This window comes from Bidens hawaiensis, unplaced genomic scaffold (genome assembly GCF_021521415.1).
Source record: "Bidens hawaiensis isolate Kalapana, Puna unplaced genomic scaffold, B.hawaiensis_p1.1 tig00042453_1, whole genome shotgun sequence".
NCBI classification, from domain to species: Eukaryota; Viridiplantae; Streptophyta; class Magnoliopsida; order Asterales; family Asteraceae; genus Bidens; species Bidens hawaiensis.
This window is the reverse complement of record NW_027505786.1, coordinates 6029-29620: the sequence shown is the minus strand read 5'-3', so window position 1 is coordinate 29620 and position 23592 is coordinate 6029. Positions and strand designations below refer to the sequence as shown.

Below are 23592 nucleotides of genomic sequence, written 5' to 3'. Positions count from 1 at the left end.
AGAGAACTTTAAAATCACGACCTTTTCGTAAATTGTTGAAGTAAAAGATTGAGTTAAGTGTTAACTTGATACAAGCTGTACTGATAAACAAAAGTTTATATCTGGCGAACAAAAAGTGGTGCCATCATTTGTATACTAATTTGTTGGTAAAAAAAGTTACAATAAGACTGGATGTAGTGAAGAAAGTGAGGAGGTCGCCAAAGCACCAGACAGATTTTACATAGAAAACTGTTTGCAATTTAACTCTTGACTTGAATTGGTGTAGTTAATAATAATAAGAAAAGTTATAGTTTAGAAATTAAGGGGTTACTTAACAAAGACAAGATTTCTCTCCATTATTGGAGATTTGAGACACGTAAGATATAACTCTTTGCTCTACTTTCAGACCAAAATTTATTTCGTTTGGAACCACAAAATTTTGACTTTGTAGATTTTATGCAAATTTCCATGTTTGAACAAGATTTCATTTTCAGTTGTAAAACGCATAAAAGTAATCGGTTATCAGTGTCTAGTTTTGAGAGAATGACAGAAGCACAAATATAAAAACCGAAACATTTGCTTAAATATAAAGAATTTTCATTTTCCGAATACCCTTGATGGAATGATGGGTACGATCTATAATTCTATATTTTGACTTCAAATCTTGAAATGTGAAAATTGACCAAAAGAAAAACATGTTTGATCATGCTTGAATTTAGCTTCCACTAAAGCAGACAACATCAAGAATGTACTTACTCTAACCGAGTAAATAATAATAATAATAATAATAATAACAACAGATCATATTTATGTTTCATTTGCATAACGAGGCTAGTATACGTCTAGGTGGTGTAATCAATGGAAACCGAGCATGAAGAACTGCCAAGTTGTCTAACATAAGTATATCCCCCTTCTTCCAAGGTATTGCAACACACTCCTCATCAAGGATCTTAGAACAGTCACAGACAACATGCGCAGGCAATGCTTCATCATTCCCGGAAGTAACTGATTTTGACGGGCTATTATTCAACTCGTTTCAAACCAGCCACTTGCTGACACCAACATGTTGAACCAAGTTTTGCGAGGTCTTGTTTCATCGTATCTTATACCAGATATCGGTCCCTGTTTAACTTCAACAAGACCATCTTCCATCCATGTTAATGGTGAACAAGACCATCTTCCATCCATGTTAATGTTGCTCCCACCATTGCAGCCCTATGGTTATAAAAAAAATCTAAGCTGATTGTGAAAAACTAAAATATGTAACCCTAAAAGTAGAGATAGCATAATGTAGGGGCCAAATGTGTCAAATGTGATTAAAAAATAAATTGAATCAGCAATAATCTAATGTTTCAAATAAAAAATGATTTAATTAGATTTGATGTGGTTAAATTAAATAAAATGGTTTCAATGTTTGAGTGAATTGGTGACCATAAGGTTTTTCTCAAAATATTGAGTTTCCTTCTGAATTGGTGGCTTGGTGGTGGATATGATCGCGTGGTACCACTAGTGGCACGATGATACTCCAGTGGTCCATGAGTGATCCAAATTAGTCTTTCAAAAAAAAATAGAAAAAGAAAATTAAATACATTTTCATTACTTTCTACATGTTTAAATATTAAACCTTATTTTTTTTTATTTTTCGTTTTTGACCTATTAATGTATTTTAATAGGCCACTTTTAAATAAAAGGCAGAGTTCTCTATTTTGGCAAACCTACCTTCTTGAGCTATATGCTTATCAGAAGTCTGAGTATTTGGACTTCCATTCCACACTAGGCCGTGAAGACATTTCCAACCACATGTGTTTGGATGGCCCATCATAATCATATCCAAAAGCTTATTGGTGAAGTTGAAGCTCCAGCCATGATTTAGAGGGATTGATAGATCAATCAATAAGAGTAGAAAGCTTGCAAGAAAAGATGATGGGATTTGGTGACTTCCATCTCTCTTTGTCACAGACACATTTCTAACTAAAGCAAGTACCACTTAGGCACACAAATTTAGAGCTTTTAAAGAAGAATTTAACGTGTCGAATCAATAAATTTGTGTCTTTCATTTCCTTTAGTTGAAAGTATGGAATATGCTTAGTTATGGCTTCGGGTTTTAGTGTTTTATGCTCCACAACTTTTTTTTGAAAGGGCATATTTTATTTATTGAAAAAAACAAACCAACCTAGGAATGCATTAGATTAAATAAAAGTACACTACATAGGGAATAAGAATATAGATATATAAAAGATGGAATACAATAATCTTTTATCATACAATAACGCACGCAACTTTTTCCACCTTTGATTTCAAAACACACTAAACTCTAAAATCACTCTTCCTCTACCCAGCAAATGCCGCTGCCATCTCCAGCGCCACCAATCCACCACTCGCCAGCATCAACACTCCCCCGTCTCCATCACTGGTGTCGACAACAAGTGACTGGCAACTCACTGGAAAAACACAACGCCATTCCCCTTTGTTCACAGGTTTGCTTTAAGCAATTGTTTTAACAATTGATCAATTAGACTTCTAAACTGATCAAATTAATCATCAATTCATCCAAACAAATACATATGGATCTTCAGTTGAATCAATTTGATCTGAGAGTTCTAAATTGATCAAATTAATCATCAATTCATCCAAACAAACACATATGGATCTTCAGTTGAATCAATTTTTGACATGAGCGTAAATGATTTTTCCTTGAGCGTTTAGGGTTTGGAATTCAATTGAGCATTTTGTTTTTAGCTTGAGCGTTTTGTAACGGGCTTGAGCATGATTCACGTACGTTTTTGTACGATAAGGTTTATTGTACAATAACTTAACCCTAAGAATCTATACCAAGCCCAACCAAAATCCAATACTCTCCCTCTATTTCTAATCACTAAAAAGAGTGTTTTGATCTCTTAATATTTTGGTTGAGTCCAAGTTTTCGTTTTTTTTAATACCTTCCGGTTCCTACCTTTCCGAATACACCACATTGTTGTTACACTGTTAGGTTTATTTTCCTTTCCCCAACAGTAATGCTAAATATGCCTTGACCGAATTACCGCCAGACATTAAAAAACTTGCTCAATCTCCACATAGAATCTCTTCCGTTGAGACACGAGTTAGATGTTCACTATTTAAATAGACTCAAATAATCCGAGGTATTCAACTTTCAAGTTATTTAAATCAAATCCTTTACTTAATTTGAATTTCTACTTCTAATAAGAATCGAGATATTTCAAACCGATTCGGTTAGAACAACCCGAATTTGTGTTAATATTATTATATCTATATATATGAAGATAAGAAAAATGTAATTTTATATAATTTTAAGAATTTAAGTAATTACATCTTTTAAAACATATGGTACAATTCTTTTAAATATATTGTTGGCATTTAAATCAACTTCACTCAAAATTTTTAAATGGCCATAACCAAGCTGGTAAAAGCATCATTATTGTAATTAATAATTGATCATCTTTAATTAAACAATTACTAAAAGTAGAAAGCCAATGATCTCTAGTCCAAGTGGTTAGAGTAAGACACCAAATGGCTTCAATTTAACAACGGGGAGGTCTTGGGTTAAAGTCACACTTAAGACAAAAGATACAAAAGATAGGGGGCTCAAGTTTGGTCAAGAAGTTCTCACCTATTGTTGGGTTTCCTCCTGAGGGTAATGGAGATGATTACGCATGTCACTAGGTCAGTGGTCTAAATTCGTTGTTCAGTAAAAAAAGTAGAAAAAAACGAACAATTAAAGTATTCGTCGGTTGGCCCAGCCCGGCCCGGCCCGATCCATATTAAAAGTCACCGATTTCAACCAGAGACCTTTGGGTACCCAGCCCAGTCCAAATTCCACCATTTTCTAAATAGCACCTATTCATCTAACAAGACATCCAAATATCCAATGACGGAGTTCGATAAGTAACTAATCATAATAATTACTTGCTCCTTTAAAAATAAAAGGTGTCAAATGTGTTCACACCAAACCCCAGCTCAATCCGTACTTAAAATTACCAGTTTTTTAGACCCAGACATCGTGACCCGTTACCACCCAACCCATCTCCAAATTCCACCATTTTTCAAGTAGAACGATGGATTTCGATAAACAGAACACTCTAGAACGCAAAACCAAGATTTTCGATTCTTATAACAATAAAATAAACACTTGTGTACAGAAAATGTTAAAACATAAACTACACGGTTTTAACAAACCGCTAGTCATAATAAAATACTGAGAAATATGACTTACCACACACTGCTGATATTGTATCTTCTGTTTACTCGTTCCACTTTTGAACATTTTTTCTTAATTTCCATAACTACCCTTGAAGATGCTAATCAGATAAATAATCGGCTCCACTTGATTGGTCCATATCACCTTCATCCATGTCATTATGACGGCTATGATGATGATGTCGATTCTCATCATCATCCATGTCCATCCTGCCATGATGCCTAGGGTTTGAATTTCTCCCCTTAAAACCACCATAACTCTGCCACAATTTATATTGTAACAAGTTGATAAGAGAAAAAAAATAATATTGTGCATTGACACCCGTACATGCCAATTTAAGCGTATTCGGTTTTTGGGGTTGACAACCATTCGATTTTGGTTTTTTCGGTTTTTACAATGGGTTTGGTTTTGGTTCTTTCGGTTTTTACCATTTGAGCTTGGAAATTTTGGGTCAAAAAATGGCCCAAAATAATGAACCTGGGCCTGAAGCTTTGGTCCTATACTTGACTGTTAATTAATAATTAATTGAGTATTACACATTTGGACCTAGCACTTTTGAGCTACACCGTTTGTTGATTTACAGAGAAACTAGGCTAGAAACCCGTGTATATTTAGTAACTGAAAATCAAACCAAAATCAATTTTTTAAAAACCAAAAAACCAAATTGTCGGTTTTTTATTGGGTTATGTTATTTCGGTTTTATTGGTTATTCGGTTTACGGTTTAGTTATTTCGGTTTCGTTCACACCCTAATCAAAGCCAAATTTGAGACTTCAAGCTCAAATTTATTGAGAGTTTTCAAGCCAAGTCGAGCTGGATTGTTTAACTTTGAGCCCGATATCTAGCTGAAGCTGGTTAAACAACCCTAATCACCACGAAGCTTGAAGGACTATATCTTGTATAACTTTTCGCAAATAGTTAAAAAGAAATTCTAAAAAAGATAAGTACCTCTGTCTCCTTCGTATCAATTGACACACGTGGTCTTTGTCTCACTGTGATACTTGCAGGAACCGGAAAATGTTCAACCTCATCGGTTGTTTTTCCTTCTCGGGCTCGTTTTTTCCTAAGCATGAGCTTTGTTGGCAGAGGCTGATTAAATAACCAAAATTAGCAACAACATTTCTATACAAGAATTATAACAAAAAATATATGGTAATATACACTTTTAAAGTAGTGAATCAACTCATATCTTGTTTTTAATATTACCATGTAGCGAGCCTCTGATTCACCAAATACCACAAGAAAATTTGTGGGATCATCTGCATCCTCTCCCCGTACCTGATTTAAAACAAGAAATGTTCATAAACACATCGTTATGTGCACACATATAACCCTGAAATTCAAAATTTGAAAGTCGAGAACATACATCCCAGTGATATTCACGAACCCACGTGTAGGAAATATCTTCATGCTCATCATAAATATCCTTTGATAGCTGAAAAGATTTTAGTAAACCCATGCAGGCATTAGAGAGACCAAATAACAAATAACCAATAAATGATAAGACAGAAAAGTAAACTGGTCAGATACATTAATAGCTATAAAAAAAATATTATTAAAATTACAATATCCATCTGGAATAGTTTTTTTTCTTTTAACAGGTCAGATGGGCAAGTAAATTAAATAAATCAAGTTAAAATACAAGTCAAAATTCGTTTAAAGAGTATTCAATTTGCAAAAGCCTTTGGTATTGTAATAGTATAGTATACGTAATCATATTTAACAAAATATTTAAACAATTTAAAAAAAGAAAAAAAAACTTGTTAAACCCTGCGTCACACCTACTCTCACACCCAGTTATAATAATAAATTTAAGAGAAATGTTACCTCGCCAACAGAAGGAACCATGTAAGCCAAAAACTTGTCAGGTTTAGCTGGGTCGGAGCTGTTTGCCACAAAGCTTTTCATAACAGCCTGTAATGAAGAATAAAGTCAAAAAGTGAAGACAACAGTTGAACTGGTCAACTGTATTGAATTGAAGAGCTTTCAGAATATTTATGATGCCCAAAACTACATATAATGTAGAGCAAATGTGTTGCTGAACATTGACATAGGTCGCTGGAGTTTATTTTTATTTGTATGCCTACTAAACACAAATAATATTTCCCAAAACATGCACAACAATTATACCTGAGATTCATGGGCGTCTCTAACAGATTTATCCATTTTATTGTAGCTTTCTGAATCAACAGTAGGAGGGCCATCAAAGGTTGCAACAACAAACTGATCATCCCACCTGCAAATTTCATATACAAATTTTTGTTGATTATTAGTTAGCCAAATGGTGGATCAGGGTCAGTAACAAGATCAAACAAATAATTTCTTAATAAGGCTACTAGGGCGGCAAGTAGGTTGACTCGCACACAGTTTATGTCCATACACACACACACATATATAAATGACATTAAATGTAATGCTTTAAATATGATTTAACAACATATATTATTACAAGAACCATCTATACTTTAAATAAAGTGATTTATGGTGTCTATATTAAAATATACTTTGGCTGATTTTCAACATGTTTGCCTTGTGACTAAATTTTAAAATACCGGCCCTTTGAAGAAGAGTGATAAAGACTTCGAATTACTGTTATTATTATTAATACGGATAACCATTAGCAGTAAATTATATATTAAACATGTCTTAAAGCTATTAGATGGTTTAAATATTTAGATAGGTTTTACTTTAGATAAGATTTGTATATAGAGTTTTATAAAACAAGGGTATAGGGCTATAATTCATTTGATTATCATAAACTGATTTAGTATCTAGCAATTGGGAGAGCTTGCTGACCTCCCAAACATTGATTAAAACTTTTATCACAATATAAAAAGTCAGGTCTTATTAGAAAAATTGAAGGGCAAATTAATAAGAAAAGTTTAGTGAATACCGTTCAAAATCTGGGAATAATGGCAAAACCTCAACAGGTTGCAGCTTTTTGTTGGTTGCATGAACTGGACGCGATTTGCAAGCCTCAAATGACGCCTTAATGTCCTTGATTTTCTTTTCCCTGATTAAAGTAAAATCGTTAGAAGTAAAATATAATGAAAAGGGGGGGCCTGCAATTTTTGTATAAAGAAGAAAATGAATATTATGTTATTATATACCTACTATTGAGGTTGTCCAATAAGGAGTTCCCACGTTTTTCTCGTAGATCTTTTGCTTGTTTTTCAGTCAAAGACTGCAAATTGCATTGAAGTATGACCAGATCAAATAAGCAAACTCATATTTGCAGTTTAAACAAGCTACTTTATTAACAATAATAATCTCTACAGTTTTTTGTAACAGCGATTTGAAGATTTATGCATTTGAGTGCATTTAAAATAACTTCCAACCTTTTTGACCCACTCAACCCATTTCCTTTTTTGCTAATGTATCCTTTAACCCTTTTTACAATTTTGAGATTAGAGAAAGTAAGAATACTATATTCTTAAGACCACCCGAACACTCAACTTTCAAATTAAGGCCACCTATATATTGAAACAAGCCAAAAGAAAGCATGCTGTATGAAAGAAATGCCGTTACAGAAGTGAAACCAAAAAAAAAAAAAAACTTTGATGAGGAGATCTATTCAAGGTTAAAACTAAAGTCTTTTCATTGTTTTGGCCGAACTTGGTATATATAAAATCAAATTGATAGTTTGGCCTCATAGATAATCACTGGATAAGTAAAAATAACCCAAGTTGACCCATTTGTAAACAAGACTTTTAAGACATGCTCATTAGGTTACCTGTCTTGTAGCATCTGTGCTAAGAGGAGATATATATTGTGTTTTGACCAACCAAGACATCCCTTTATCTGTAGGGCGTTCCTTTCTTTTTAGCCCGTCTTTTTTAATTGGAGTCGAACAAACATCCTCTTGCAACAGTAACTGGTCTTCCGGATCAATATGGTGTATTTCATTCTTGGGAGCACTAATTTAGAAAGGTGAAAATATGAATATAAGATTTATTAGAAAAAGAACAACAGACCATATAAAACCCCATCTATTTAATAAATAACAGGAACAACGGTCAATGGTCAATGATGGAGTGAACTATTACTTGTATACACTGAGATCGAGTAGGTCAAGTGGTATCCCAAGGTCTGGCTCAACATGCAACTGAGGCTTATGAACCTTTTCCAGTAAAGTGATCGCGTATTTAGCAGCTCTGCAAAAATCATTTGTAAAAACTGTTACAAGTGAAACTAAGCATGGGTTTATCATTTACCCGAAAAGTACATAAAGAGCAATGTAGTGAATTACATATATGACCTAGTGAGTTTTCAATATATATGTTACAAGTGAAACTAAGCATGGGTTTATCATTTACCTGAAAAGTACATAAAGAGCAATGTAGTGAATTACATATATGACCTGGTGAGTTTTCAATATATATGTTACAAGTGAAACTAAGCATGGGTTTATCATTTACCCGAAAACTACATAAAGAGCAATTTAGAGAAAACATATATGACCTAGTGAGTTTTCAATATATAAATCAAACATTGTAGAGCTTTTTCTGTTGCGATATCAGTAAGTGATTTTCCAAGATAAGAAAATAATACTTAACAAAATTGATTTTACTAGTGTAGCAGTAACTAATAAGTTAATACTGCGGCATGAGTTGATCATTTATAATTTATAATCAAATACTGTAGTAAAAAGTGAATTAGTAATCATCTTCAAAATCGTATGCATGGATTATGATATTTCCACCTAAAGTCAAAGTATATTTGATAATGCCTTTATTACCAAACTTACATGGTAAGAAAAGAAAATACGTTCAAGTATATTTTGATAATGCCTCTATTGCACACACTGACATGGTAAGAGAAGAAAATATATAGTAGAAACATTTGCAAATCAATGTTACAGCAAATCTGCAATGAACTTGGTCATTTAAAGTATATAATCAAATAATGAACCTGGTCATTATATGTTCTAATCAACTATTGTAGTTAAAAAGTGAATTAGCAATCAAATTCAAAATCTTATGTATTGATTATGATATTTCCAATTTCCACGGATATATTTTAATGGCGCCTCTATTCCACACACACTGATGTGGGTAAGAGAAGAAAATAACATGGTGAAAATGTTTATAAATCAATGTTACAAAAAATCTACAATGAACTTGGTCATTATATATATGATCAAATATTGAAGATGAATTGAACTTATAGAGACCCATGAAGGATCATAATAGGTAAAACTATTGTAGTTATGGCTTTGCACACATATGTGAAGTATTATGTTAAAAGCTAAAACACTTAACAATGAAAAAAAAATATCAAAAGTAAGAATGCATACCTGTCTTTATCTCTCCTTATAGACAGAAGTTTTGGTTGAGCTGTTGAATCTGGTAACTCATCGCGAAATCTTCAAAGAGCACAATTGTGAAAAGAACATTCAGAATCATACGAATATAATAGACCCAAGAAACTGTTAAATAATAAAAGGTGGTATAGAGCACACAATTAGGATAAAAATAATAACTTGGTAACATGACATACTCACTTCAGCTTGCAGAGAAAAGTAGTTGGCTTCTTCAACCGATTTTCTATCCTTTCACCACTCAAGAATGATGTAGCCCTCCTATCACCCATATGGGACCCAGTAACTGAACCATGTGGCTTGCTCCCTGAAGACATAATTTGAGTCTTTTGGAGAATTTTACTTTGAGATTCCTTCAACTGATGCCTATTTTTCTCTTCTTGCTTTTGCTTCTCCATCTCTTTCCTTTTCCGCAACCTCCTTTCTTCTTCAGTCTCAACTCTGCCCGGAGGGCCATTAGACTTTCTTGCAGGCACAGGAGGTAAATTAGACAGCTTGGAATGCTGCCTAGACGGACCCGCATGATGCCATTTAGAACTTTCTGCATCAGCAGAAGGCCTTTTATGCCCATCTTGTCTGCTTTCCTTGGTTTGACTACTTGCAGGGGCAGATGAAGGCGGTGGAGGAGGTGATGCCGGTGGCGGTGGTGGAGGCGGCGGGACCGAAGAACTTGGTGGAGAGGAAGGCGGAGGCGGCAGTGGAGGCGGTTGTACAGGCTGAGTATGTAACTGGGAAAACTGAGAAGACGGGAAGTACATTTGTCCCGGTGGTGCAGGCTGGGAAGGCGGTGGCGGTGGAGGATACGCAGACTCGGGAGGTGGTGGCGGAGGTGGATACGACGTAAACTGCTGTTGTTGATTCGGTGGAATCGGGTAACCACCTTGCGGAAACCCCTGGTTCGGATATCCCCAATTCTGAGCATACTGATTTCCTCTCGGCTGCGGCAGAGGAGCAAGAGGTGGAGGTGGAAGTGAATTATGATTCGGCATCGGAGGCTGTGGCGGTGGTGGGAACGGCCTGTACGACGCCATGCCCTACGGAATATTGACAGATATCACTTCTGTTCGACTAAACCCTAGAAAACCAGTTGTATTATAATCAATTGATCCAATTACAACTCACAGTTTTAATAATATTCAATCTCCTGGATGTATTCTACGCAAAAGATATACAATAATTACTCCTAATTGGCACCAAACAAAAAACCCCCAATTTCAAAACCCTAGAACTCCAAATCACCTCAAAACGATCGTTTTTTCCAAATTCACCGGATCAAACATGAAAAGAATCGGTCAAAACAACGAATTGATGAAACGAACTCGTAATAATAATAAAAACGGAGCTGATGGAATCAACCTGTAGCGGTAATTATCTGTTTCGGACTCTCGGGAGGTGATTCGAGAGGTGAATGATGAGATATAGATGCGTTGGATTGACGAATGTTTATAGATATATTATATATAGAGTGTGTGTGTGTGTGTGTTTTGAAAGTGGCCGGAAAGTGATCGGAGAGAACGACGGTGTGACGGTGTCAGGGCGAATGAGAGTGGAGGCGTTCAATTTATGAATCTAATCTTGAAGAGTTTGATTATTATATATGTAGAAAAACATGATTAACACAAGTGTTTTATTATTATGTGGGCATATAACCGAACTAAGATAAGACTTTGTTGGGGCACGTGCCTTGCGACGAGTAAAAGTATAAAAAGGGATGTATGTGTTTTTGACGATTTGGTTTTAAATATGACGAGTAAGAATTTGAATAAAGCGAAATTTAGATAACATATTTGGATTCGTGTTTCTAAGTTTCTAGTATTTGAAGGTGATCATTTGAAACGAATAATCTATTTTTGAATTAATTGTGAAACTATGGATTTTCTATGAACGTTGAACCGAACTGTATTTGTGGAATTTTATAAAACATTATATTTGAAAAGTTACAAGGGGAAAACGGGACTGTGTTGAAAAATAAGTAATAAAAAAATTAATATATTTCACCTGTTCGGTTTTGAATAAAAATTTTATCGAAATATGGATTAAAATAAGAATGTAGCAACTATATACACAAGATTTTTAAAATATTATATTATATTATATTAGTAAATCAATATAAAAAATGAATTGTGAGGTGAGTTTGATAGCATATATATTTCTGATTTGATTGCCTTTACAATACTATTCGCAGCTCGCTTATTAATAAAACTTATATCAAGACGCGGATAAAGTTAAACATTAATGATGATGATGATTACAACTAAAGCTTAGATAGCTTGTCCTCAATGTTTATACACGATGTTTTATGCATTGTAAACTGCTATTCATGCCACGCCGTTTCATGTATATGGTAATTTCAAAGGATGATAGTGGCAATAATATTTTGTATTGGTTTAAATCAATAAAGAATATAAAAGTATAAGGAGTAAAATAATAAACTAAAAGGTGGCTTTAAAAAGTCAACCTGATTTTATTTATATATGGGTAACTCGTTCTCATTTTATTTTCCGCGGCAATATTTGTAATGTGACATTCCAGAAGTCTTTGTGGTGAACCATGATTAAATGGGTGAGGTGCACATCGATTTACATACAAAGTCACAAAGATAGCAATGCTAACCCACATGTTTCTCGCACGCATTATTGCATACAAAGTGATTTTAAAACCTCACAATTCACTAATTTGTGTCAATGACTCAATAGTGTTAATTATGAATTGTGATGGAGAATCATTATAGTGTGAAAATAAAACATGTATATTTATGGAAGATGCTTCGACGGGAGCATAAATGTCCTATATGATTGGACACAAATTGAGGACTCATAGTCCACACTCATTAATCCGGTGATCCCATAGGTCGAATGGTTCACATATTCCTCCTACAACCCAAAGGGAAAGGGTTTAGATCCCTTCTCCTCTTTGTTACCATGTTATGTATTCTAGGTAAAGGTGTAAAAAAAAAAAGGTTTTCTGAACTAGAACTAATTATTAATCAAAACCGGTTTATGTTTTTAACCAATATAACATAACCGGTTTCAACCTTATACAACCCGACCGTTCGTAACCGTTTCATATATCTTTACTCCCCAACCGGTTTCTACCCGGTTAATCAAAAACCGCCCTTTCATTACGCTTAAAAACATGCTAACTGGTTTAGATCGTTATAATTTTTTTATTAGCCATTTATAATAATTCGCTATTCTTAACAATAGGTCCTGGAGACTTTTTGGTTCATCATGTTATTGCTCTGGGTTTACATACAACTACGTTGATCTTAGTAAAAGATGTTTAAATGCACGTGGTTCCAAGTTAATGCCTTATAAAAAGGCTATGGTTATCCACACACCTTTGACCTATCTACACACCATTTAATGTGGGGTTTCATACGATCGTATAGCCTCTATACGATCATATGTAGGGTGTATGGATAACCAAAGGGTGTACGAATATCACATCCCTATAAAAAGGATTTTGGTTATAGTTTTCCATGCGATGACCCAGAACGAGGTGGTACTTGTGATATTTCGGCTTGGGACGCTCCGCCTTTTTTTTGTTGACAGAAAAATAAGAAGATGGCTCCATGTGCTCTGAGTCATTATGTTGATTCAGATTCACGAACACTACCAAAGTTTTTCAAGGAGGATTATTCTTTTTTCTGGAGTTGAAACTATCAAGTGTAAAAAGTTAAGTTCTTACAAATAACTACTCAATACCCAAGTAGGCTTATAAACTAGATCGTGATCTGATCAATTGCTTTTTGGGTAGTCTCATACGTTAGAATTGGTGTTTATCCTCAAAATTTTTAGAGACCTTTTATAAACACGCAATGGATTTACTTGTTACTAATACAACCCAGTCTTTGTTCTTCTTTAGTCCCCTTTTTTTACTCCGATAGTATCATAGATTGCGCCAATATAAAGGAAATTTTATACTGTACTATAAAATTTCCTATTATTCTTTATTACTGGACGACTAACCAATTCCTTAAAAGATAAAAAAAGATTTAAACAAAAAACGCTTATACAACTATGAATAACAAAGATTTATAAATCTCAAATCTACTTACATTTGAGGTAATATTCTAATCATTTAATGAATTATTAGAAACTCACTTATCAGATTCACATTTTACCTTATCCTTAGTTTATAGTCTTAAACTCATAATGGCGAGAAATAGATTATCCATCGTTTACGACTAGGACTAATGGGGTATCTAATCCATTTCGCTCTGCTAGCTTTCGTCTCTCAGTGTCAGTGTCGACCTAGCGGAGTGTTTTCGCCATTGGTGTTCTTTCTGATCTCTATGCACTTCACCGCTCCACCGGAAATTCCCTCTGCCCCTACCGTACTCCAGCTTGGTAGTTTTCACCGCTTGTCCAGAGTTGAGCCCTGGGATTTGAAGCAAGAAAACTTCGTTAGCGCAATGGCCTTCGCTCCTTTGCCATGTGCCTTTAGTCTGCTTTGAATGATCATTTATTTAACTCTTCGAAGGTGGGCGAAGTACTTCAAGGGATTAGATGGAAGGAACCTCTGCCAAGAATGGAATGCAGGGATTTGGGGCACCTCTTTATTTAGCTTTCAAGAGTTTCTAACCGTTTAAAATTGGTTTTAAAACCATTTTACTCCCCCTCCCCTCTCCTAAAAAAAACTCACCCACCACCACCTAGTGTAAATAGATATCGGGTGTATTCTTTAATCACACAACTTCTCAATCTCTCAAACTGACAAAAAAACACTAATTAATTATCCACTCTGTAAGTCGTTCGAATGATATCCTCAAGTGTTCAAAGCACGCTGGTATTGGTGCATCATCAAGTGAGCCAACAGTGGTAAGGATTTTATACGAGAAAGAAATAACAAAAGGAGAGGCATTACCACTAGAGGTGACAATATGAATGAGTTGGTTTGGATACGGCGATGGGTCAGAATGAGTTGAGGTCATGACGGGAATTGGTCATGATGAGTTTTTCTTTTAAATGTTAGGATGGGTATGGGGTCAAGATGGGTAAATTTAACCCAATTTGAGTCAAGTAAAGGTTAAAATACAAAGGGTTTTTAAACTTCCTAAAAAATAAATAATAATAAAAAAATAACTCAAGATATAAATCAAAATAAAAAAAAAGTAAAATAACTAAAATGTTTCCCATCGTGCTCGTTCATTAAAAAAAACGGTCTGGTCTTGGTTCAGGTTCGGTCTTTTGGGTTCTTTTTTGGTTTTGACCGGTTTCGGTATTTGTTCGGTTTCGATGTGTTCGGTTTCTGTTCCGTTTTGATTTCTCAGTTCTTGTTCGGTTTCGTGGGTTTTGTTTTGAAATAAAATAGGACGAACCTTGTTTTAGTCCATTTCCCATAAACAAACACATCCTAACCCATAGCCAAAAGTCAATATCATTTCCCAATCCATCTTGACCTCCTTGAAAATGATGTTTCTTGGTTCGGTTAGTAACCGTTATGTAAAAAAACCCCGTTTTGTGCACATGTTCTATATACTAGGTCGGTTTCACTGACGGGCCAGATACACCCTAAAGCCCAATTCCTTTCTAGAAACCCACAAATAATTCTTTTGAACTCAAAGAAATTGATGTTTGAGTCACCTGTAAAGAAACATATAGGGTAGAGGTAAGGCTGTCTACATAGCTTTGCTATTGGTGGGATATACTGAGTACGATGATGATGATGATGATGTACTTTTCTTGCTATCGTAATTCCCATCAAAATCACTCTCTTTAAAACCATCCTAAGCACGATTGACATCACCTTTTTTTTTGTCCTTCCAAAAACAATCTTGCCAAGACTGATAGAACCCTTAACATATCACAAAACTCTTTTAACTGCCATGAGAAAAGTGTCTCTTGGATACGTTATAGATACGTTAAGTTGCAAACTAATTACTAGTAGAGAGACTTAGAGAAGCATATGCTTTCTCTTCACCTTCCTCTAGTCCTCCTTATATAAGTTGGCTTGAGATACAGTTAGGTTGCTCAAACAATTACATTCTGTCATCTGAAATTTGCTTAGAACATCTAAAACATATTTCTTTTGACACACAAAATATCCACTCTTTGATGTATCTCAACACCTCAATGGTATTGCATTCAACCTTAATCATTTTGCACTCTTGCTTCATAGATCTTTAAAAATTTCAAATAAGTCATGATCATTTCAATGGAAATTAAATTTTTTTCTCATAACGATAATATAGCAATGTGTGCATATTTCTTGGTAACACAAGGTATGTTCTTGGTTATATTTGATAAAACCCTTTAGAGCATCAAATGTTTTAAAGATGTTTTAAGAAGTGCGAGGGTGATATGAATGAGCGAGATTGTGATGTGAGTGAGAGAGGGGAGGATTGGTTCTTCTAAAAAAACAACCAAAATCAAGTTTTTGAGTGTGACTAAAAGAGAAGTGAGAGAAATTATGTTTTTAAGAGATTGTGAGTAAGGTATGAGAGAGAATGAGGAAGACTATTTCGACAAGTGCCACCTTATCACACAAACACTTTGTAGCATCTATAATAAAGAGGCACAAAAACATCAAAAAGCATGAAACTCCTGCCACATTATAAAACCAACATTATTCAAAAACATCAAAAACTCGCTCGCTAAAAATTTTAAAAAGTAAAACATCCAAAAACATTGTCACATCGTCACAACCTTTTATATCATTTTTTTTCCTCAACATCTAACCCCCTCACTTGGCCCCATTACCTGTAAAAAGCAATGTTTTTTCTTATTCTTCTGAAAGAGCTCATTTAAAAGATAGATGCTAAAAATGACACACACAGATAAAAATGGATGAGATGGATAAACCCTCAAAAACACCCCACAAAAATTGTCTTATTGTATTGTAGATGCCCTTACACAAAGTATTTTCTATTGTGTTGTGCTATGTTATTGGTATGTGCCTTAATCCATATAATGTTTTCTTGAGTTTATATGTTATACACTTTTCTCTAGATCGAAGGTATAAGTTTCCTTGCGACTTCCTCTTCCGCTCATAAGTATTCTTGTTGCCCCACGCATTAAGTTTCTTTGATAATGATATGAAAGCACTTTTTTACATCAAGTTGGGAGACAAATCTATAGCATTTATGCGGCTATAGCGAAAGCGAAAATAATTTTGATTTTATCCCATCTCGCAACCAATACTTACACCTCATAATCAATTCCATACTTTTGTGCATCTTTTTACACCCTGGTTGCTGCGGTGTGCGTATATGTGTGGGCACTCAGGTGCACAAAAGTGTAATTGCATTAATTTTGATATTATTTTACAAATTTCATAAAAATAACGTTAAAAGTAACAGAAGGTTAATCGAGCATCATGTGACGTCGTTAATGACCAAAAGACCAAGATACATTACTAATCAAACAAAGGTACATGCAACAATGTGGATTATTAAGGTTTGATGCAAAACTACTATCAAAACTAAGGTCTTATCAAAAAGAGCCTCTCAATTTCTGCAAAGTAAAAGTAAGGTTGTCTACATCTTGCCCTTCTAAGACCTTATTATAAATTTGCTAATGATGAAATTTATTAATTACAATGGCAACTTTTTGTGACAAGTCTTGCTTTTCACTTATCAATATCCCCTCTCTCGTTATTATTGGTATTGTATATCATTTAACTCGTGTAGACTTAGTCATCACTCGTCACACCTCTTGGTAGGTTCATAGATTCTTGTGTTTTGAGTAGAGGTGCACATTCCGGTTAACAGTTAATCGATAACCAGTTAATTTTCGAACTGGTTAATTATTTGATAAGAAATAACCAATTAGACTAGTTAATTGGATTAGGTACTAACCGGTTTGAAATAAGAAACCCCAACCCAGTATAACCAGTTTTAGGTATAACTAAAAAGGTTAATCAGGAAAAACCCGTTTCATATGAAATAATAAAAAGAAAATCAGTTAACCGGTTTGTAACTGGTTCAGAAATCAATATAAACCAGTTAGTGGTGGACCAGTTAGGTTTCCAATTAGAAACCAATTACCTTAGTCTTGAGTGTTGGATCACAGAAACTCCCTTGTCTACTTTGATAACATTAAAGTGTTGTGTAACTTAAGAACTGATGTAAAACATATGAAAATAAATGTTTTGAAAATCTGAAAAATGCAGCTAGCTAATAAATGCGAAAGAGAAAGAATTAGAAGAGCTCAGAGATACTTTCCCCATGGTTCTCTTCATTATGAATCATAGTGCAAGGATAACGAAGTTAAGTATATCATCATCGATGCTCTCATTTCATTCGTCCTTCAAACAATTTCAATAAACTAAAATAGCAATCTCAGGAAGCATAAATTATCTTCAGTTCCTCTTAAAGAGGAATGAACAGATAGATAACGCAGTAATATATATATAAACCATCATCGATTCAACAAACGTGTATGAAAAACAATTGGATCTCAGGAAGATTATTATATTATCATCGATCCGAACTTTATACTGAAATTAACTAAAAAGTTGAAAAAATATGATAAATTTGTCAAAACGACATGGATGATATTAAGCAGAAAATGAATATTTGAGATTATGAAACAAGAGACTGCATACTTATAGCGGCAACGCCAGCATATGATGATGAACCCTAATTCTACACCACAAAATGGGCCGGTCTGGGCCGCAAAACGTTTATTTGGGTTTTTGATCAGATGGGTTTTGTCATTTGTATTAATCAAATCAAGTGCCTTTGTTGTTTAATTTAATAAATAAACAAAAAAAACTTGATAAATGTAAAATGTTAAACATTATCTAACGGGAACAGGTTAGGGTTGTTCACGAGTCTGGAACCGAGGGCCTACTCAAACTTGGATCATCTACCTATATTATTAAATTAACAAAATACTTTCATATGTAATTAACTAGAAATGTTTATGCTTTACCAGCTCAACTAAAATGAATTTATAATAACCTTCTATTTTTCTTAACTGATAAAGATTCACAAAATTTCATTTTTATTTCTAATACAAATACATATTATTTTTACTAATCAATATATTTTAGAAAATTATTTATATCTTATGAATTCATAAGGTATGTTGTTATACATATTATTCAGTTTAATTTTTTTGTTATATTTTTTTAACTACCCGTGTATCACACGGGTTATATCCTAGTGTAAAATATGAGAGGCTCAACTCGAATTTACAAAACCAAGCGAAATACTAATGCTTGAGCTTAGATTGGTCTATAATTGACTCATTGAGTAGTTTGGTTTGACTCGGTTTCAAATTAAAACATATATAAAAAAAACTTTGTGTAACAAGATATAAATATGAATGAGAATTGAGGACAGGAATTTGGATTCTTCAAGGTCCGAGATCAAACAAGAATTGCGAAATCGTGAATGGTTTTCGGAATTTTATTTTTACCAATAAAGAATTGATTTGATTATGGAACCAGGGTTTTAGATTTTTAGAACTCTAACAATTAATTGTGTGTATATATAGATTAAAAAATAATTCGGTTGAGCGTAGCTTTGCTCACACTCAAGTCGTTTACAAACTGAACCGGGTCGCTTGGCTCATTTTGTGCTCGGCTCATTTATGTAAATGAACCAAATCGAACAAGCATAATATGAGCGAGCAATGACCAATTTGGACAATCCTACTCATGCTCAATCTCAGTGACTCGTTTTGGGCTTCTAATGAGCCAATTTTAAGTAGTTTACAAGCGACTCAGCTCATTCACGCCCTGCTTGGATGCTTAGGATTCTTTGTTTGGACTACCTAATCGATTTATGGTAGTTAAGCACAAATAACTACATAATAATAACTTTTTCTCCTATTATATACGTGTTCAATACAAAACTAAATTATAAAGTGCGAGAACAACATAAACACATATCTACTGGCTAATGCATGAGGGCAAACCCGGTGCACAAGGTTGTTTCCACGACTCAAACCCACGGCCTACATGTCACATCACATGAGAACAACCTTACCATTGGTTTAAGCCAAGGTTCCTACTACATGAAAAATAATTAAAAGTAACATTACAAGAGAGAGAAATAACTAATTTGTGTCACATTTGAAGTAATGCAAATAGAATCATTTATACAATTTTCTCAGTTCTTTATCCAAAAGTGATTATGTATTGAAAATCCGATTTTTAGAGCATATGCTACACTTTCATTTGTACTTTCATCTAATTCCATGCAACATTGTTAAAGTGCCAGAAAAAAAAGAATAAGTATGTTGTTGCATACTCATCAAAATCTTCAAACATCAAACAACAAAAGCATACAAGAACTGAACATTTATTATTTCCCATTAAGACAACAGGCCAAATTTTGACCCATTCTCTTTTATGGTCTATACATTTTGAGTTTTCATTACAAGTTGTATGTCACACACATTTTCAAAGACTTTACACTAACATGGAAGAATCTTTACACAAACAAACTATTCTTCACCACTGTACTTGTATCCATGGCTGCCGTTAGTTGTCAATCAGTAGCTCCAATTCCCTTGTAATCCAAACACACCTTCATTTGCTCCAACTTCATTCTTAAGTTTCAAACATGCCCTTCTTGACCCCTGTTCTTTTGGCTTTTTCATTCCCCACAACACTCTAGAACTCTTAAAGCCACTTAGATTCTGCAACGACACAATAACGATAACGGGTAAAATTGGGTTCAGTTGAAACGGACCTTTTTAGTACACGTGTTAAACCAAGTTTCACAAATCAAGCTATGCATTACTTATATATTTCTTAGTGTATGCTGAAAGTCTAAAAACGGGCAGGTATATGTTAAAAAGTTATATAAGCAAATGTATCAATTCAGATTACAAAAAATAATCTAAATCCTTAAGCAAAGATTTTGATACTTGTATAGTTGTATACATTTGGAACGGACTCTGATCAACTTTCAACATGTTGGCCAGGCCAAAATTGGTTCTTTTTGTCCATTTTGCAAAACTTGAATAAACAACTTAATAATCAAGATTAAAAAACTACAATAGTACAGCAACTCATAACCTAAATTTTTTACATAGCATAATTATGGCAGTTATGTACACACCTGGTAAGCCTCCTTGGCTAATGAACCTTCTGAGAAATAAGCTTTCAAGCTCTTAAATGGCTTCTGATCCTTGTAATATCCTGAGTTAACCTGTTCCTTATCACATTAGAAGTGTATTTCAGTCGTAAAAACTTAAAAAACAGCTAACAGAAACAAGCAATTTACAGTTTTGCATACCTGATGACTCCATTGTTTAAAATTTGGGAAAATTTGCATACTTCTATAAATGTTTGGCTGCCAGAATGGACCATAGATGGATGTTTTACCATATGACTGCATACCATAATACGGACTGAAATACGGGTTGTGACCAATAATCTTTGCTGATGTGATACGAGCTTGTAATTTCTGTGCACATTCTTCTTTACTCATTGCAACACTTACATTCATGTGCTTTCCATGATAAAGTTTCCCTACATGAATTTAATGAAGCCAAAATCAAGTTTATGCCAGAAATGAAAAAAGATTTAGATTGAAGAATACATTAATAATCACCATTAAGGGAATCACAAGCTTTCTTTGCTTCATCTGCATTAGAGAAACCCACAAATCCAAACCCCTTGCTAATTCCAGTTTCATAACGAACAACTTTGGTTAAAACCACTTTCCCAAATTCACCAAAAGTGTCTTCAAGAATCTTTTCATTTACAGACGTAGCAAGATTCTTGACAAAAAGATTTGACAAGTTTATTTTGTCATTTTTATGAGAAAGTTTCAAGAACCTTTCTCTTTCCGCTTTCTTCATAGCCTTTCCAACAAACCACTCCTTAGAACCTGTTTACATACACAAATTCAATCACTCAAAACCCTATAAACTTATGAACAAGTTATGAACTTAGGATATGCTGTGTATACCGATCACTGCACCATTTAGACCTTCAATGGCCTTCTTTGCACTATGTGGTGACTCAAAGTTGACAAACCCGAAACGTTTTGATCCTCCATTAGCATCCTTCATGATCACAGCACTTGTAACATTCCCATATTCAGAAAACTTCTCTTTCAACAGATTCTCAGTAATATCCAAATCAAGATTCTTCACATACACGTTTGTGAATTCGGGCTCCTTCCTCTCACTTTTCTTCATAAACTTGGCCACATATCAAAACAAAAAACCAAGTTTAAAGTAAAATGTTACTAAACCATAAATCACAAATTTATGAACACATTGATAATATGTGAGGTTGAATAATTAAGAAACCTACATGATTTTATCATCAAGAGTAGTTCCATTTAGAGCTTTGAGTGCATTATTAGCGGACTCTTCTGAATCAAACTGAATGAATCCAAAACCCTTACTCTTTCCATTAACATCTTTAGCAATCTTACACGAAAGAGTCTTCCCGAATTCCCCAAAAACCTCTTCTAATTTCATATCAGTAACTAACAGATCCAGATTCTTCACAAACAAATTCGCGATTCCAGTCCTTCTTGTAATCGGGTCTCGTTGACACCACATGATTCTCATCGGTTTTCCCCTCAATTCAGTATGATTCAAAGTCGACATTGCCACATCGGCTGTTCAAATTAGGTCAAACTTTAAGTCAAAATCATAAATTCACAAAAGAAATTGATTCCATCAAACAATTAACTAAAGATTCCTAATTACCCAAATCATAATTTCACTTTAAATTGATTCAATCAAACAATTAACGAAAAAAGCCCTAATCATTCAAATCATAATTTCAATTTAAATTGATTCAATCAAGCAGATAAATAATAAAAAAAAAAAATCCTAAATCAGTGAAATCATAACTTCACAGATGAAATTGATTCAATTAAACAATCAAGGAATAAAACCTAATTACCCAAATCATAAATTCACATAAAACCAAACCAGCAACTAAAGAAACCCTAAATCCGTCAAATCATAATTTCATTCGCAGATGAAATTGATTCAATCAAACAAAATTAACAAAAGAAACCTACTTACCCAAATCATAATTTCACTTGATATTGATTCAATCAAACAAACGACTAAAAAAGCCCTAATTCAGTCAAATTCAGTAAAATCATAACTTCATGGACAAAATTGATTCAATAAAATCAGTAAAATATTATTATATCAAACAAATAACGAAAAACCCTAATCAATTAGAGCAATAATCAAATAGATTCAATCAAAGAAACAACAAAAGAAACCCTAAATCAGTCAAATCATAACTTCACTGATGAATTGACTGAATTAAACAAACAATGAAGAAACATAATGAATAAAATCAATAATAGATTAATTGATTACCGTGAGAAGGAAGTAAGAAATTGACGTAAGCATAGCAGAAGGATTTAAAGGAGAGACGGTCTCTGCAAACACGAACAGCTCGCACCGGTCCGATCATCGAGAAGACTAGAAGGAGATCGTTCTCAGTCGTGTGCGGGTCAAGGTCGCCGATGTACAGGGCGGACCGGTGGATTGACAGAGCCGGTGGTGGTAATGAAGTTGCAATCTTCATTGACATGATTGATTGATGGATGGATGGAAGCAAATTGTGAGAGGATTATTATTATTGAAGCTCAGTGGGTGTATCAATGGCGGATGAAGATTGTTATGTAGAGTGCGTTTGTATAGTGAGCGAGTTTGTTAAGTCTGTTATGTTAACCGTTTTCGTTTAAGCAAACTGATTTCCCGCCTTTTCTATACCAAATCACTATATTTCTTTATGTTGTTATTATTATTATTATTACTAGAGAAACATTTTCTAAATAATAAATTATAAAGTAATTTGGTTGATGGCAACAAAATAATACCTTAAGGGTGCGTTCGGTTCGTAGAATTTGTTTTGAAGGAACTGAAATTGATATTCGAATTGGATTTGAAATTGGAACTGGAATGGAATGTTTGAAAAATCTATAATGTGTTCGCTTGGTAAGTTGCTTAATAGAATTGGAATTCTCCACATCTCCTCTTAAGTCTCAACTCACCGACCCGCCCTAACAGCGCCCCCCCCCCCCCACACACACAAGTTAAAGCAATAATATCTTTTTCTGGGATGGGGGATTGGGGTACGCCCCTCCACCAAAATTTTTTTCCTCTTGCTTAAAAGTAAAAGAAAAAAAA

The 23592-nt window shown here is 34.1% G+C and overlaps 2 protein-coding genes, 2 non-coding genes and 1 pseudogene across 4 annotated transcripts; all 5 read right to left on the bottom strand.

Moving 5' to 3' along the window:
• Positions 1–4128: 4128 nt before the first annotated feature.
• On the bottom strand, positions 4129–10557 carry LOC143615314 (protein PAF1 homolog). The gene is made up of 12 exons (XM_077088470.1): positions 9698–10557; positions 9491–9559; positions 8241–8348; positions 7928–8111; positions 7305–7378; positions 7088–7207; positions 6325–6430; positions 6022–6108; positions 5561–5629; positions 5401–5472; positions 5143–5283; positions 4129–4454 (listed from the first exon to the last, which is right to left on the bottom strand). The coding sequence occupies exons 1-12, from the start codon at positions 10543–10545 to the stop codon at positions 4296–4298; spliced, it is 2037 nt and encodes a 678-aa protein (XP_076944585.1). The 5' UTR covers positions 10546–10557; the 3' UTR covers positions 4129–4295.
• Positions 10558–13677: 3120 nt separating this feature from the next.
• LOC143615323 (18S ribosomal RNA) lies at positions 13678–13939 on the bottom strand (annotated as a pseudogene).
• Positions 13940–17663: 3724 nt separating this feature from the next.
• On the bottom strand, positions 17664–17751 carry LOC143615320 (small nucleolar RNA snoR26). The gene has a single exon (XR_013150450.1). It is a non-coding gene; the product is annotated as a small nucleolar RNA snoR26 (small nucleolar RNA).
• Positions 17752–17789: 38 nt separating this feature from the next.
• LOC143615321 (small nucleolar RNA snoR27) lies at positions 17790–17890 on the bottom strand. The gene has a single exon (XR_013150451.1). It is a non-coding gene; the product is annotated as a small nucleolar RNA snoR27 (small nucleolar RNA).
• A 1971-nt stretch (positions 17891–19861) lies between these two features.
• On the bottom strand, positions 19862–22993 carry LOC143615319 (polyadenylate-binding protein 2-like). The gene is made up of 7 exons (XM_077088475.1): positions 22777–22993; positions 21740–22052; positions 21390–21637; positions 21030–21308; positions 20712–20947; positions 20535–20630; positions 19862–20109 (listed from the first exon to the last, which is right to left on the bottom strand). Exons 1-7 carry the CDS (start codon positions 22991–22993, stop codon positions 19963–19965), a joined length of 1536 nt encoding a protein of 511 aa, XP_076944590.1. The 3' UTR covers positions 19862–19962.
• Positions 22994–23592: the final 599 nt, after the last annotated feature.

Bases quoted from the DNA above. Each gene is read 5' to 3' on its own strand.
- LOC143615314 (XM_077088470.1), bottom strand. From the start codon at position 10,545: ATGGCGTCGTACAGGCCGTTCCCACCACCGCCACAGCCTCCGATGCCG. The intron at 9,560-9,697 runs GTGAGTATGTCA...TGCTCTTTGAAG, and splicing joins ACTTTTCTCTGCAAGCTGAA to ATTTCGCGATGAGTTACCAG. The intron at 5,630-6,021 runs GTAACATTTCTC...AAATCTTTTCAG, and splicing joins TGGTTCCTTCTGTTGGCGAG to CTATCAAAGGATATTTATGA.
- LOC143615319 (XM_077088475.1), bottom strand. From the start codon at position 22,993: ATGTCAATGAAGATTGCAACTTCATTACCACCACCGGCTCTGTCAATC. The intron at 22,053-22,776 runs GTAATCAATTAA...TAATTTGAACAG, and splicing joins TTTCTTACTTCCTTCTCACG to CCGATGTGGCAATGTCGACT. The intron at 20,110-20,534 runs GTGTGTACATAA...GTGTCGTTGCAG, and splicing joins TAGCCAAGGAGGCTTACCAG to AATCTAAGTGGCTTTAAGAG.